The sequence below is a fragment of the Engystomops pustulosus genome, chromosome 4, assembly GCF_040894005.1.
Source record: "Engystomops pustulosus chromosome 4, aEngPut4.maternal, whole genome shotgun sequence".
Classification (NCBI taxonomy): domain Eukaryota; kingdom Metazoa; phylum Chordata; class Amphibia; order Anura; family Leptodactylidae; genus Engystomops; species Engystomops pustulosus.
In genome coordinates, this window is record NC_092414.1 from 10,815,402 (window position 1) to 10,829,185 (window position 13,784).

The following is a 13,784-nucleotide window of genomic DNA, read 5'->3' on the forward strand; positions in this document are numbered from 1 at the left end:
ATGAGAGGTCAAAATATGAGGGAGAGATGAGAGGACACAATATGAGGAGGAAATGAGAGGACACAATATGAGGGGAGATGAGAGGCCACAATATGAGGAGGAGATGAGAGGCCACAATATGAGGGGGAGATGAGAGGCCACAAAATGAGGTGGATATGAGAGGACACAATATGAGGGAGAGATGAGAGGACACAATATGAGGGGGAGATGAGAGGCCACAATATGAGGGAGAGATGAGAGGACACAATATGAGGAGGAGATGAGAGGACACAATATGAGGAGGAGATGAGAGGCCACAATATGAGGGGGAGATGAGAGGACACAATATGAGGAGGAGATGAGAGGCCACAATATGAGGAGGAGATGAGAGGCCACAATATGAGGAGGAGATGAGAGGCCACAATATGAGGAGGAGATGAGAGGCCACAATATGAGGGGGAGATGAGAGGACACAATATGATGAGGAGATGAGAGGACACAATATGAGGAGGAGATGAGAGGCCACAATATGAGGAGGAGATGAGAGGCCACAATATGAGGAGGAGATGAGAGGTCACAATATGAGGGGGAGATGAGAGGCCACAATATGAGGAGGAGATGAGAGGCCACAATATGAGGAGGAGATGAGAGGACACAATATGAGGAGGAGATGAGAGGTCACAATATGAGGGGGAGATGAGAGGACACAATATGAGGGGGAGATGAGAGGGGCCACAATATGAGGGGGAGATGAGAGGCCACAATATGAGGAGGAGATGAGAGGACACAATATGAGGGGGAAATGAGAGGTCACAATATGAAGGGGAGATGAGAGAGGCAACAATATGAGGGGGAGATGTGAGGCCTCAATATAAGGGAAAGATGAAGGGTTACAAAATGAGGAGGAGAAGAAAGGGTCCTTAATATGAGTGGGAGGCGAGAGGTCACAATATGAGGGAGAGATGAGGGACCACATTATGAGGGGGAGGTGAGAGGTCACAATTTGAGGGAGAGATGAGGGACCACATTATGAGGAGGAGGTGAGAGGTCACAATATGAGGGAGAGATGAGGGACCACATTATGAGGGAGAGATGAGGGACCACATTATGAGGGAGAGATGAGGGACCACATTATGAGGGGGAGATGAGAGGTCACAATATGAAGGAGAGATGAAGGACCACATTATGAGGGGGAGATGAGAGGTCACAATTTGAGGGAGAGATGAAGGACCACAATATGAGGAGGAGATGAGAGGACACAATATGAGGTGGAGATGAGAGGACACAATATGAGAGGGAGATGAGAGGACACAATATGAGGAGGAGATGAGAGGACACAATATGAGGAGGAGATGAGAGGGTCCACAATATGAGGAGGAGATGAGAGGACACAATATGAGGAGGAGATGAGAGGACACAATATGAGGAGGAGATGAGAGGTTCCACAATATGAGGAGGAGGTTAGAGACCACAATATGAGGAGGAGATGAGAGGGTCCACAATATGAGGAGGAGGTGAGAGACCACAATATGAGGAGGAGATGAGAGGACACAATATGAGGAGGAGATGAGAGGACACAATATGAGGAGGAGATGAGAGGACACAATATGAGGAGGAGATGAGAGGCCACAATATGAGGAGGATATGAGAGGACACAATATGAGGAGGAGATGAGAGACCACAATATGAGGGGAGATGAGAGGACACAATATGAGGGGAGATGAGAGGACACAATATGAGGGGGAGATGAGGGACCACAATATGAGGGGGAGATGAGAGGTCACAATATGAGGGGGAGATGAGAGGACACATTATGAGGGAGATGAGAGGACACAATATGAGGGGGAGATGAGAGGACACAATATGAGGAGGAGATGAGAGACCACAATATGAGGGGAGATGAGGGACCACATTATGAGGGAGATGAGAGGCCACGATAGTAGCTGGCAGAGGCACTGATTGCTTTTAATAGTTCCTACCTAATGCTGGACTTTACATCCAGGTTCAAAAGATTGATTTGCATTTTAGGCTCATCTGGGGAATGTCCTCCCTGACGACTGAATGCAAACTTTTAGGGAGCAGATTCTCCAGATGTGTCTTAAATGCATTTTAAAACACAATTCAATTGGATCTTGTGCACAAGGTCTTAGGCCGCGTTCACATCATGTGTTTGCATTGTGTTTTAAAATACATTGCAAAATAAATCCATGTTTTTATTACCATGGAAAACGCATTCTATAAACGTGGCCTTAGAGTATACAGGTAATAGTTCCATGTAGCAGTAGGTGGGCCCCTAGAATCAATTTCACTGGTGGGACCTAGCCCCTACCCCCCCCCCCCCCCCAAGTACGACCCTGATCACATCAGACAATGTCAATGACACCTCCTCCTGCCTGGAGATGTCACTCAGGACCCTCTTCTCCAGGTCGTCCAAACATATCCTGATGTCTATAAACAGGGCAGTGACTCTCTCAGCTTCTCCAGATGCTTTTTCTTCAGCTTTTCTCCTTTGTTCTGCAACACCCCTGTTGAGGCAAAGGGTTAAAGGCGTTGTAAAACTTATCCCTCTCCATGTCAGGAGCTGCCTGGTGAACCCGATCACCTCACTAGGTCTTAAGCATGGGAAACTTGATAAATGCAGCTGTAAGTCTCTACCTGGGAGGTGAAGTACCTGAAGCTATTTCCCAGGCTGTGTGCACACCTTCCCGAGAACCTGCCAATCAGCTACCTCCATCCAGCTGAATCTTTGCTGCTGTTTAGGCCATTGCCTCTTTCAATAAAGTAACTGTAAGTTATTCTTCACCAACATGTCTCAGTGATCCCTGGACCCGGCTGTATACCACCAAGGATGCCCCATCCTTCATCGACAGGGATCCCTATCTACACACCGGGGTCGCCACAAGGAGAAACCTACTCTGTCAGCCTCTCCCTCCATTTTCTTGCAGACACAACCTGCCAGGCTGTGGACGAGGCCTCCGCTCCTGATACCGAGGACCATGACCACTGCCGAGAACTAGGCCGCACTAGCCAGCCACTCCGGTATTCTGGCCACCAAAAAAGGTCAAGTCCCGGTAGGGGATGTTGCAGTTCCTCAAGATTCTGGACTCTTTCCACAGTCTCCTTTCTCCTTGTGAACAGTTTCTGGTGAACATCTCTCAGTTTCTTCTTCTCAGAGGCCTCGTCCAGCATCTCCATTGATGTTCTCCAGCCAAACTGCAAGGATACACATGAATGAAACGCTACATGTGTCCATGTAGGGCCACCTAGAGACTGTGTTGTGACTTTCAGACTTGGGTTTTGTGATATTGAATTTGATCAATAAGAAATTGGACTCTTAAACCAGTGGTTACAATAAGTAGGTGAAACTTGTTTTGGTCCAATATAGACACTGATGTTCTAGTGTGGGACCAGGGAGGACATTGCTCTGCACATATCTCAGGACACACATGGAGACAACCTCGTTGCCATCATGTATGAGCATCAGGATGAAGCCTGATTGAAGGGCAGTCATTCGTACACTAAAGCATCTATAGATCCCACATGACTAATGCAAAAAAGTAGCTTGCAGACGCCATGTGGGCAGTCGCACTTCTGTATCACAGCGCCACCTACTGGAAATTTTGAAAAGGAGAACCCACGGCGTCCCGTTGCATGTTACCTATCAATAGTTGTTGTAGGAGTCCACCAGTGGGCAATAAAAGTGAATCAGACTGGTGCTATGCTGCCTCTCCTGTGGTCCAGTTGGAAGTATATGTACAGTACAGTATATGATTAGCACGGAGAGTGGAAATAATACAGGTATAGGGTTGGTTACACGCTTCCATGATACAAATCCAGGAATTATTGGGTTATAGAAGAACAACGCGTTCCAGGAGTGTACCGATCCCTTTCTCTGGTCCAATTTATGTGCCGCATTCCCGTGTGTGCACTGGAAAAGACTGTAAGAATGTGTGGAATAGCTGAGCTCAGGAGCAGAGCACAGCAGGAACTGCAGAGAGCTTCAAAAAGGGTCCAGATGCTTCCTACAGCAGAATAACATTGATGGTTATATTATAATTGAGAATAATACTCCTTTACATCCCCTCCTCATCCTATACAACCCCTTCCTTTTCCTTCCTTGGTTGAACTTGATGGATGTATATCTCTTTACTATGTATACGTAACTATATGTAACATGAAAAAAGAATCACTGACCTTTACTATGTTTATTTCTCTCCGCTCTCTCACTTGGAAGCATCAGCAGAATCAGATAGGACATTTTAGAAATACTGACCTGCACCTGTGAAAATAAAGCACTTGGGGTGAGATATAAATAAAAATAAAGCATTTTCAAAAAAAAAAAAAAAATAGATAGCTCCTCAGTCTCTTTACACCAGTGGTCCCCAAACTGTTTTTGCCCAGGGACCGGCTGTGAGAATACATTTTTTCCAGGGACCAGTGGGTGGGGAGGGGGGGGGATGGTGTCTAGCCAAAAATACTTGTTTGCGGACCCCATCGTAACTCCCTGTGTGCTTAGCTTATTTTGTTCCATTTCCTGAAGAAGCACCCCCACTTATATTGTCCCCTTTACTGTTTGATGCCCCCCTGCTTCCATTGTCCCCTTTCCGGTAGCATGCCCCTTTCCCATGTATCTTTTTCCCTGGCTGCACCCCTCCCATGTTCCCTTTGCCATAGCTGCCCCCCCCCCGACTTCCAATGTCCCTCCCCCGACTTCCATTGTCCCTCCCCCGACTTTCCTGCAATATGCCCCATCCTTAAATGTTCCCTTTCCTGTAGCTGCCCCCTCCCATGTCCGCTTTCCTGCACCTCCCCCCTCCCTCAATGCCCCCTTTCCTGCACCTGCCCCCTCCCTCAATTCCCCCTTTCCTGTCTCCCTCCTTCAATCCCCCTTTCCTGCAGCATGCTCCCCCTCCCCCAATGCCCCCTTTCCTGCAGCATGCTCCCCCTCCCCCAATGCCCCCTTTCCTGCAGTATGCTCCCCCTCCCTCAATGCCCCCTTTCCTGCGTCCCTCTTTCAATTTCCCCTTTCCTGCAGCATGCTCCCCCTCCCCCAATGCCCCCTTTCCTGCAGCATTCTCCCCCTCCCCCAATGCCCCCTTTCCTGCACCTGCTCCCCCTCCCTCAATGCCCCCTTTCCTGCACCTGTCCCCTCCCTCAATACCCCTTTCCTGCAGCATGCCCCCCTCCTTCAATGTCCCTTTTCCCAACCAAACTAAAAAAAAACAATACTCACCTTCCCCGTTCCCCCGCAGCTGCCTTCTCTTCTTTCACCTCTCTTCTACATTAATGAACGGCTCTATTGTCAGCAGACGCGAATTGCGATCACGCACACCAGCAAAAGAGCCGTGTACTGACACGGAAGAGAAGTGAAAGAAAGAAAAAGAATAAAAAATCTGTGGGGGGAACGGAGAAAGTGAGTATTTGATTTTCTTTTTCACAGAGTTCGGCCAGGTGCTCCGCGGTCCGGTGGTTGTGGAACGCTGCTTTACAAGGTCTCTCAGAAAATCCTGCCCAATGTTATCCCCACCCATTCCAGGATGTTACCGGTGCAGTCACACGTTGCGGTTAAAGCTGCATCACAATCAGTTTCGAGGTGGTTTCAGGTTCAGTTTTGTTAATCTCTCAGGTCAACGACATAAACTGAACGGGTGGATTTGATTTTGAAGGAGAAACCTGTTCACCAAATGTCATTCAAAACCACCTCAAAACTGATTGCGATGCCGTTATAACTGCAACGTGTCACCGCACCCCCAGGGTAGACGATCACATTAGATTGGTGGGAGTTCGACACCCAATACACCTGCCGATTTACTTCTCGACTTGGATCCTGTGGATCACACAAGTCACCTGTGTCTGGTTCCCATCAGAGTTTCGGTCATGATACTGAGCTGGTCAACGTGTCGGAGAACTTTGGAGATGATTTGCGCAGGTTCTTGGTTTATAGTATCACCTCCCACCATTAAAGGCTCCAGGTTTATCTGAGGAGCAGGATGAACTATTGGAATATAAGTGCTCTGCTAATATTTGCCCACATACTTGAGATAGTAGGTGAAAAGTTACGGGTGAGGCCATGACTGTGCAAGATCCTATCACAGCATCATGTATGGATTTGTACTAAGCAGTGGCATGCATACCATGGATGAAACCAGAAATACTACATACTATACATAATACACTTACTTAGACATTTATAAAGTTACATACTAACAATTATTATGGTGATCAAGTTCTAGCCGGAGCTCCATACGTCTAACCATCATTGATGGTATGGTCATGATCGATCTAGAGCTGGTAGGAGCACTATAAAAGATCTCAAGGATATCAGTGGTAGGATATGTCCTCCTCGGATTATCTACTTTTTGAGGTCTAGTCGGTGCAAACGTTGCAAATCTCTGCCCCTTTCACCCATTCCCACTCTACAAACCAAAGTCACCCATCGTTAGGTAGAGACAATACATAATTTAGCCCAGTGTGTGAATGCTCAGACAGTAGGTGTTCTCCTTAAGGAGAGATTGCCAATTAAGACCCCCCCTTAAAGGCGTGTGGAGACTTAACGCCATAGATGCTCCACTAGGGAATTCTGGGATGCAAATCCGTTTTCCAAGGTGTTAAGTGGAAAACAATGTGGCAGATTTACTTACCTGGTCCATTCGCGATCCAGCGGTGGGTTCTCCGACGCTGATTCGTGTCTTCCGGCGATTCACTAAGGTAGTGCACCCGAAGTCCACCAGGTGTGGCTGCTGTGCTGAAGTCCGCCGAGGTCCGTCGGAGTTCACCAAGCCAGGCCGGGTGCAGGTAAGTGCGTGTCAAGCGACACTTTTTTTTTTTTAAATTCTGCGGTTTTTACGAATCCGTTGGGTTTTCCGACCACCACGCATCCCCATTTCTGTTGCGTGCATGCCGGCGCCGATGCGCCACAATCCGATCGCGTGCGCCAAAAACCCGGGGCAATTCGGCGTAAAATGGTAATTTTTTGGCCATCCACCCACCAAAAACGCAATTCGGGCCCTTAGTAAATGACCCCCAATGCCTCCTTTTGCTACTTTGAAAGGCAGCCCCCTTAACACCAAGTATGACCTACAAGAAGTCTAAAAACATGGTGTGGGATTAAGCCAAACCAGTATATCTATTCCAAAAGGAGCAGGCTCCCAACTGTAGACAGCACTGTTTCGACCTGATTGGGTCTCCTCAGTACAGTGTAGGGAACTGATTTGGCTGAGTGAGAGGCTATTGACCAGGGTCAGACAGTGGGTGTTCTCCTTAAGGAGAGATTGCCAATTAAGGCCACCTTAAAGGCGTGTGAATGCTCCACATATTTGGTCTTCATTGAAGTGTTTTTTATCAAATGAGTCATTCCTTTACCAAATCAAAGAAAGTTTTTGAATTTTCTACAGAAGGTCATCTTGTAGGCATCTGGGGATACATCGCAAAAATTAGATGCCAGTGAGAATCTTACTCATGTTTGAGGTGCAAAAGTGCCCAAGACTCTGGGGTGCATAAGAAAAAAGTCCTTCTGAAAACTTACACTCAACTTTATTATAAAAATAAGCTGGGAAGAAGGTCTTCTTCTCATGCAGAGGAACCTTAGTTTGACCGTAGCACCACAATACGGAAGATGGACCTTGATATTGACCATTAGTGGTAGGCCTTGACTATAGAGGAGTGTTGCCAGGATTAAACTATAGGCTTAAGATTTTATAACAATCCAAGATTTACTTCAAGTTCTACAACAAAAAGAGCGCCCACCAGTGTCCAACCATCGCATTATGGCTTCCTACATGTGACTTACAGTACCGATTACTTTGAGTAGGCTCATCGTACAAGCTAAAAGCCTACAAAGATTCCCTGTTGTGTCTCCGGATAGAAGATAAATTCAGAATTTCTGAGAGTGATGAAATATCTGTGCAAACCATAAACATGTGACAGAAATATTTCAACCTGGCCAAAAGTCAACTCCGTGCCCTAGAAGTCCATGCTATAGTGCGGATATGTAACTAAATGCAACCTCCTCATGGATTGAGCAGTGACTTTGCACTACTTTTTTTTTCTTCCCTTCTGGTCGTGGGTGTGGTTCTCCGTATGAAAAACTGAGATTACTGAAAACATCCAGCCCCTCACTCATCATTTGTTATTCTTGACGTCTAAGAAGTTGAATAACTACAAAACAATAGCCTACGAGGAGGAGCTGAGACGCAGAACATATAGGGAACTGCCAGAGAGAGTGTCAAAGACAACTTGGATCCAAGCCAGAGAAGATGGAACTCAGAGAAGATTCCTACGTTACACTGAATGATGGGCATAAAATGCCAGTTATTGGCTTTGGCACCTACGCCCCACTGCAGGTAAGTGAATGTATGGAATATGGTGGGAAGATGGTATCATGTAGAGTGGTGGTTTGTGTGGTAGATGCTCTAGATGTAGGACTTGAAAGGTTGTCCCTTTCCTCTCTCATCATGGAGATGTTCAACCATGGCCATGGTGGGCTTCATGATCCCACTCTTTTGGTAGACCCAAGCGGTAACCTAGGAGAACCATCGATATCAAATAATTCAGTAGGCAAAGTGTGATTATTCCAAATCAAGCTACAACTCCCACGATGGCTCTGAAGGATGGGCCTCATATGATCTTCTATGAACTTCTAAATATTTTTGGTGGCTGTTTGAATAACATTGCCATACAGTGGTGTTCTAAAGCTTTATGTAGCCCCTTCTATAGACCCATGTTCACTTCTTCTTTTAAACAATCTAATTTTGTATGGGTTACAACATAGATTCCAAATGGGTAGACAATTAGTAATACCTAGCAGGTTTTGGACTCATGGGCTACTCTTGGTGGCACAGATGGTCCTATGTAGTCCGATCACACAACCTTTTCGGAACATACTGGGGAGCTTTGCAATTAAAATTTAGTTTTTCAGTAAATTTGGATTATTACTTCTACCGATGGAAAACAGAGGGTATACTGAGCTCTGAATTGGGTTCTTTGCCTCAATAATACTGTCTATATGCGTTAGATGGCTGTTGACACCCGCTCACTTTTGATAGAGTCTATTGTGATCTTCTTTCTTCATCTAAATAACGTTGGTTTGATGTAGGGGTTCACATACTTTAAAATACAAATGCCAATTTATACCATTGCTCACAGCTTCCCAAGAGCCTGGCAGAAGAAGGGGTAAAGGTAGCACTGGAAGTTGGTTATCGTCACATAGACTGCGCCTTTATCTATGGGAATGAAGTTGAAGTTGGCCGAGCCATCAATCAGAAGATTGCCGATGGAACGGTGAAGAGGGAAGAGGTGTTCTACACCGGGAAGGTAAGGAGACACATTTGGCAAAAATTAACTCTGCTTCTACAACTAAAACAGCCTCTAGATGGACACACTTACCTACCTACCCATAATTTCATTAATGGTAAACTCTACATTTCAAGTCAACGTTCTCTTTCAGCTCTGGTCCACATTCCAAGCCCCAGACAAAGTCTGCCCAGCTGTAGAGAAATCCTTAAAGGATCTGCAGCTCGATTACATCGATCTGTTTATCATCCACAGCCCCATTGAACTAAAGGTAAGTTCCTAAAGGAGGAGTCCAAAAATTCTAAATTCACAGCACTGAGACATCTTGACAACAATCTTTGTGTCCATGTTTTTCCAGCCAGGAGACAATCCTTTTCCGGTGGACGAAAATGGAAAATTAATTTATCACAACACAGACATTCGGGAGACATGGAAGGTAGGTTATCAATGGTTCTACATATATAATACTACAGAATACTTGGGAACAAGAGGGTGGTAAAATATATGGTATAACCCCCAGAGTGACATACTCTAGGCCTACTACAAACCTGGTGGTTGGGTTGGGTGACCAAGGCCTTGGGTGGCCATCGTAAGCAAATAGTATAGTCCACCCTCCCACACTTCTAGAAATGTCCTTATTACATACTCTTCCAAGGCTAGGACATTGGGGAAGTGATAGTGTGGCCATACTTTTGAAGAATTATGGGGCAATCAAAAGTCCCGCCCTGATGATTGGCCACAAAAATTGCCAATTAACTCCCGTTTTTAAGGCAGATCCTGCTCATTGGTCTGATTCCTACAGCAAATGGCATGAAAGATGGAATGAATTCTAGGCACGGTCATGGTCACATTGGACCTCAGCTAATTTTGGATTCTGCTTTAGGCTCTGGAGGAATGTAAAGACGCCGGGTTGGTCCGATCCATAGGAGTTTCTAATTTCAATAAGAGCCAGGTAGAACTAATCCTGAACAATCCGGAACTGAAATACAAACCCGTCTGCAATCAGGTAACTCATGATACTCTCCTTACCTATTGGCCGGTGCCTCCCTGAGCAATTTGGCGTTTACATTTTGTTAATCGGTCCATCCATTCAAAAGATATGACCCCTGGAAGTTTGGATGTGAATTAGTGCACACAAGTCATAGGGGTGGTAACCTTTTATTCTCGCTGGAGGTGTGGCTAATAGGCGCTAAATCCCATATAATCTTCTGAAGGCAATATCTTTTGATCGGGTGGGTGGATTTTTAAAAAACAAACACCGAATTGATCAGGGGCACCATGGCCATCCCATGAGTTGTATTTTTTGACTGGTTAAGTTTTGTGTTAATCCTGTGATGAGGTTGAGATGTAATAGTGGTAATGGGATTGACCTGGATTACTAACACATTGGTGACTCTTGCGGGTGGTGGGTGGGTCTACACCTCACCTAATTCGCTTTGATAAAGATACTATACCGGATACAACCATAAAGCAGATCCATGTTCTTCTAAATTTGTAAAATTTCTATCATTCTAAGCTTAATTTTCTTCTTCTGTCAGGTGGAGTGTCACATTTACCTCAACCAAAGTAAACTTCAGGAGTTCCTCAAGTCTCATGACATTGTACTGGTGGGGTACAGTGTACTGGGCTCAAGCAGAGATGAGAAATGGTAAACTTGTTGACCATCTTGGCGCATCTCCCTATTTCTTGCCCCCAGAGCTTACAATCAGAAGGCTCCAATGTATATAGGTAGGCCAAACCAGTGCCAACCTTGTCAACATCTTCAGCCGTGTAGCAATGGGAGGGTGGAATTGGAAGTCATGTCTTTTAGTATTCCCTTTATGGAAAACTCTTACAGTAATATTCTGCACCGTCCTGCAACTTTGCTTTTAAAACATATTCACCCTTTAGTCATACTTAGCATTGATTGCCATAAAAAATATGATACAATATCTCATTAACCTTAAAAAATGCCAGACAGAAACAAAGCCATATTTGCATATTTTATATAGGGCTTTTAAAACTTTTAAAGCCCCTCCCCCAAAAATGCAAATACGGATTCATACGCTACCCCTCCCCACAAATTCTAAAATCCATAGATTTGATTGGGGAATGACTAAATGAACATGCTACCACATTCTCATACAATGTCCTACAGGATAGACCAGAATTCTCCAGTTCTTCTTGAAGATCCAGTGCTGAAGTCTTTGGCGGAAAAGCTTGGCCGGACCCCCGCCCAGGTGGCAATGCGGTTCCTACTACAGAGGGGGATTGTCGTCCTAGCAAAGAGCTTCACCCCAGCCAGGATCAAACAGAACTTCCAGGTAAGTGGGCCTAGTTATGACTTAGCTGAACGTGCTGTTGAGAAGTTCTCTCTTCCCCATGCTTTACACTGCAGCTCTGATTATACAGAATTAAAAGCTGTAAGAAATTTTCTACATATTTCAGGTCTTTGACTTTCAACTAAGTGAGGATGAAATGAAGACTCTTGAAGGACTTAACAAAAATATGCGTTATATAAGTACCCTACAGTAAGTATTATGGAACATTGTGCAGTTGGAGAAGACTTTGTTACCTCCTCACCATTCACCAGGTCGAGGCTTACACCATACATCACTATAAGCAGGTTGTAAAGTATTATATGCATGGGTTACGTACACGAAATCAGGTCACCATAATAACAGTATCAATATAAGCAGGGGCAGTGCTTATAGATTAGATCCCACCCACTAGGAACCCAATAAAATGTTGCACACACAGGGGGCAGAGATCCCCATATCCCACATTACTATATGCAGGTTCTATATGTAAAGTATCATATGCATGGGTTACACACATGAAATCAGGTCACAATAATAACAGTATTATTGTACGCAGGGGCGGTCCTTATAGATGAGACCACACCCACTAGGAACCCAATAAAAATGTTTCACACAGGGAGGCAGAGATCACCATATCCCATATTACTATGTGCAGGTTGTATATGAAAAATATTATATGTATGGATTACAGACATGAAATCAGGTCACTATAATAACAGTATCATTGTAAGCAGGGGCAGTCCTTATAGATGAGACCCCGCCTATTAGGAATCCAATACAAATGTAGCACACAGGGGGGCAGAGATCCCCATATCCCAAATTACTATATGCAGGTTGTATATGTAAAGTATAATATACATGGGTAACACACATGAAATCAGGTCACTATAATAACAGTATCATTGTAAGCAGGGGCAGTCCTTATAGATGAGACCCCGCCTATTAGGAATCCAATACAAATGTAGCACACAGGGGGGCAGAGATCCCCATATCCCAAATTACTATATGCAGGTTGTATATGTAAAGTATAATATACATGGGTAACACACATGAAATCAGGTCACTATAATAACAGTATCATTGTAAACAGGGGCAGTCCTTATAGATGAGAACCCGCCTACTAGGAACCCAATAAAAATGTTGCACACCTGGTTTATTTTTAATGAATTATCTTTTAATGTTTTGCAGATGGCAGGATCATCCCAAATACCCCTTTCATGATGAATATTAAAGGAATATGAACATATTTCCTGTGCTAGAAACCCTGGAACCACTAGACCACGCAACAGATAATTCACAGAAATTCATAACATCATATTATTAAAATCACAAATAAAATTTAGACTATTTTGTACAAACTTTGATGTTCTTGTCTACATATATCCTAAGAAAACTGGAAAATGTGGGATTGTTTAAGAAATAATAAGAAAAGACTTTACAGTAAAATATTTTGAAAATAAGAGAATGGTAAAAAGAATTCTGAGAAACCATAGAGAAACAAAGACACATATTCCAAATTCTTCTCTTATCGACCAGAGGCATGTACAGCCAAGTGTGCGGAAAAAGTAACAAGTCAAATGTGGGGGAAAGGAGACTGATCAGTGTAGTGAATACTACAGTGTAATGAATACAATTCCAGAGCAGTAAAACTGACACATAAAGGGGTCTTACAGTTTAAAGACAATAAAAAAAGTGAATTAAACTAAAAAAAATTCATAAAACCTTTGTATGTTAATGAAGCTAAGGGACCGCCATGGGTTTATAACCAATGCCACTACAGCAAAAGTCAGGAACACGTAGCTGTCCTTAACTTTTAAGGCTAAAATAGGAGACTGATCGGTGTAGTGAAGGCCTATTGATGCTCTCTTCTATCATGAATACAATTCCAGAGCAGTAAAACTGACACATAAAGGGGTCTTACAGTTTAAAGACAATAAAAAAAGTGAATTAAACTAAAAAAAATTCATAAAACCTTTGTATGTTGATGAAGCTAAGGGACCGCCATGGGTTCATAACCAATGCCACTACAGCATAAGTCAGGAACACGTAGCTGTCCTTAACTTTTAAGGCTAAAATAGGAGACTGATCGGTGTAGTGAAGGCCTTTTGATGCTCTCTTCTATCATGAATACAATTCCAGAGCAGTAAAACTGACACAGAAAGGGTTCTTATAGTTTAAAGACAATTAAGAAAGGGAATTAAACTAAAAAAAAAT

General features: G+C 44.2%; 1 protein-coding gene across 1 annotated transcript; it reads left to right on the plus strand.

Moving 5' to 3' along the window:
* Positions 1–7,991: 7,991 nt before the first annotated feature.
* On the plus strand, positions 7,992–12,928 carry LOC140126045 (estradiol 17 beta-dehydrogenase 5-like). The gene is made up of 9 exons (XM_072145106.1): positions 7,992–8,321; positions 9,124–9,291; positions 9,425–9,541; positions 9,629–9,706; positions 10,154–10,276; positions 10,809–10,918; positions 11,408–11,573; positions 11,698–11,780; positions 12,759–12,928. The coding sequence occupies exons 1-9, from the start codon at positions 8,235–8,237 to the stop codon at positions 12,799–12,801; spliced, it is 975 nt and encodes a 324-aa protein (XP_072001207.1). The 5' UTR covers positions 7,992–8,234; the 3' UTR covers positions 12,802–12,928.
* Positions 12,929–13,784: the final 856 nt, after the last annotated feature.

Coding starts and splice junctions, on each gene's coding strand:
- LOC140126045 (XM_072145106.1), top strand. CDS start 8,235: ATGGAACTCAGAGAAGATTCCTACGTTACACTGAATGATGGGCATAAA. Junction 10,919..11,407: donor TCAAGCAGAGATGAGAAATG/GTAAACTTGTTG, acceptor AATGTCCTACAG/GATAGACCAGAATTCTCCAG. Junction 11,781..12,758: donor CGTTATATAAGTACCCTACA/GTAAGTATTATG, acceptor AATGTTTTGCAG/ATGGCAGGATCATCCCAAAT.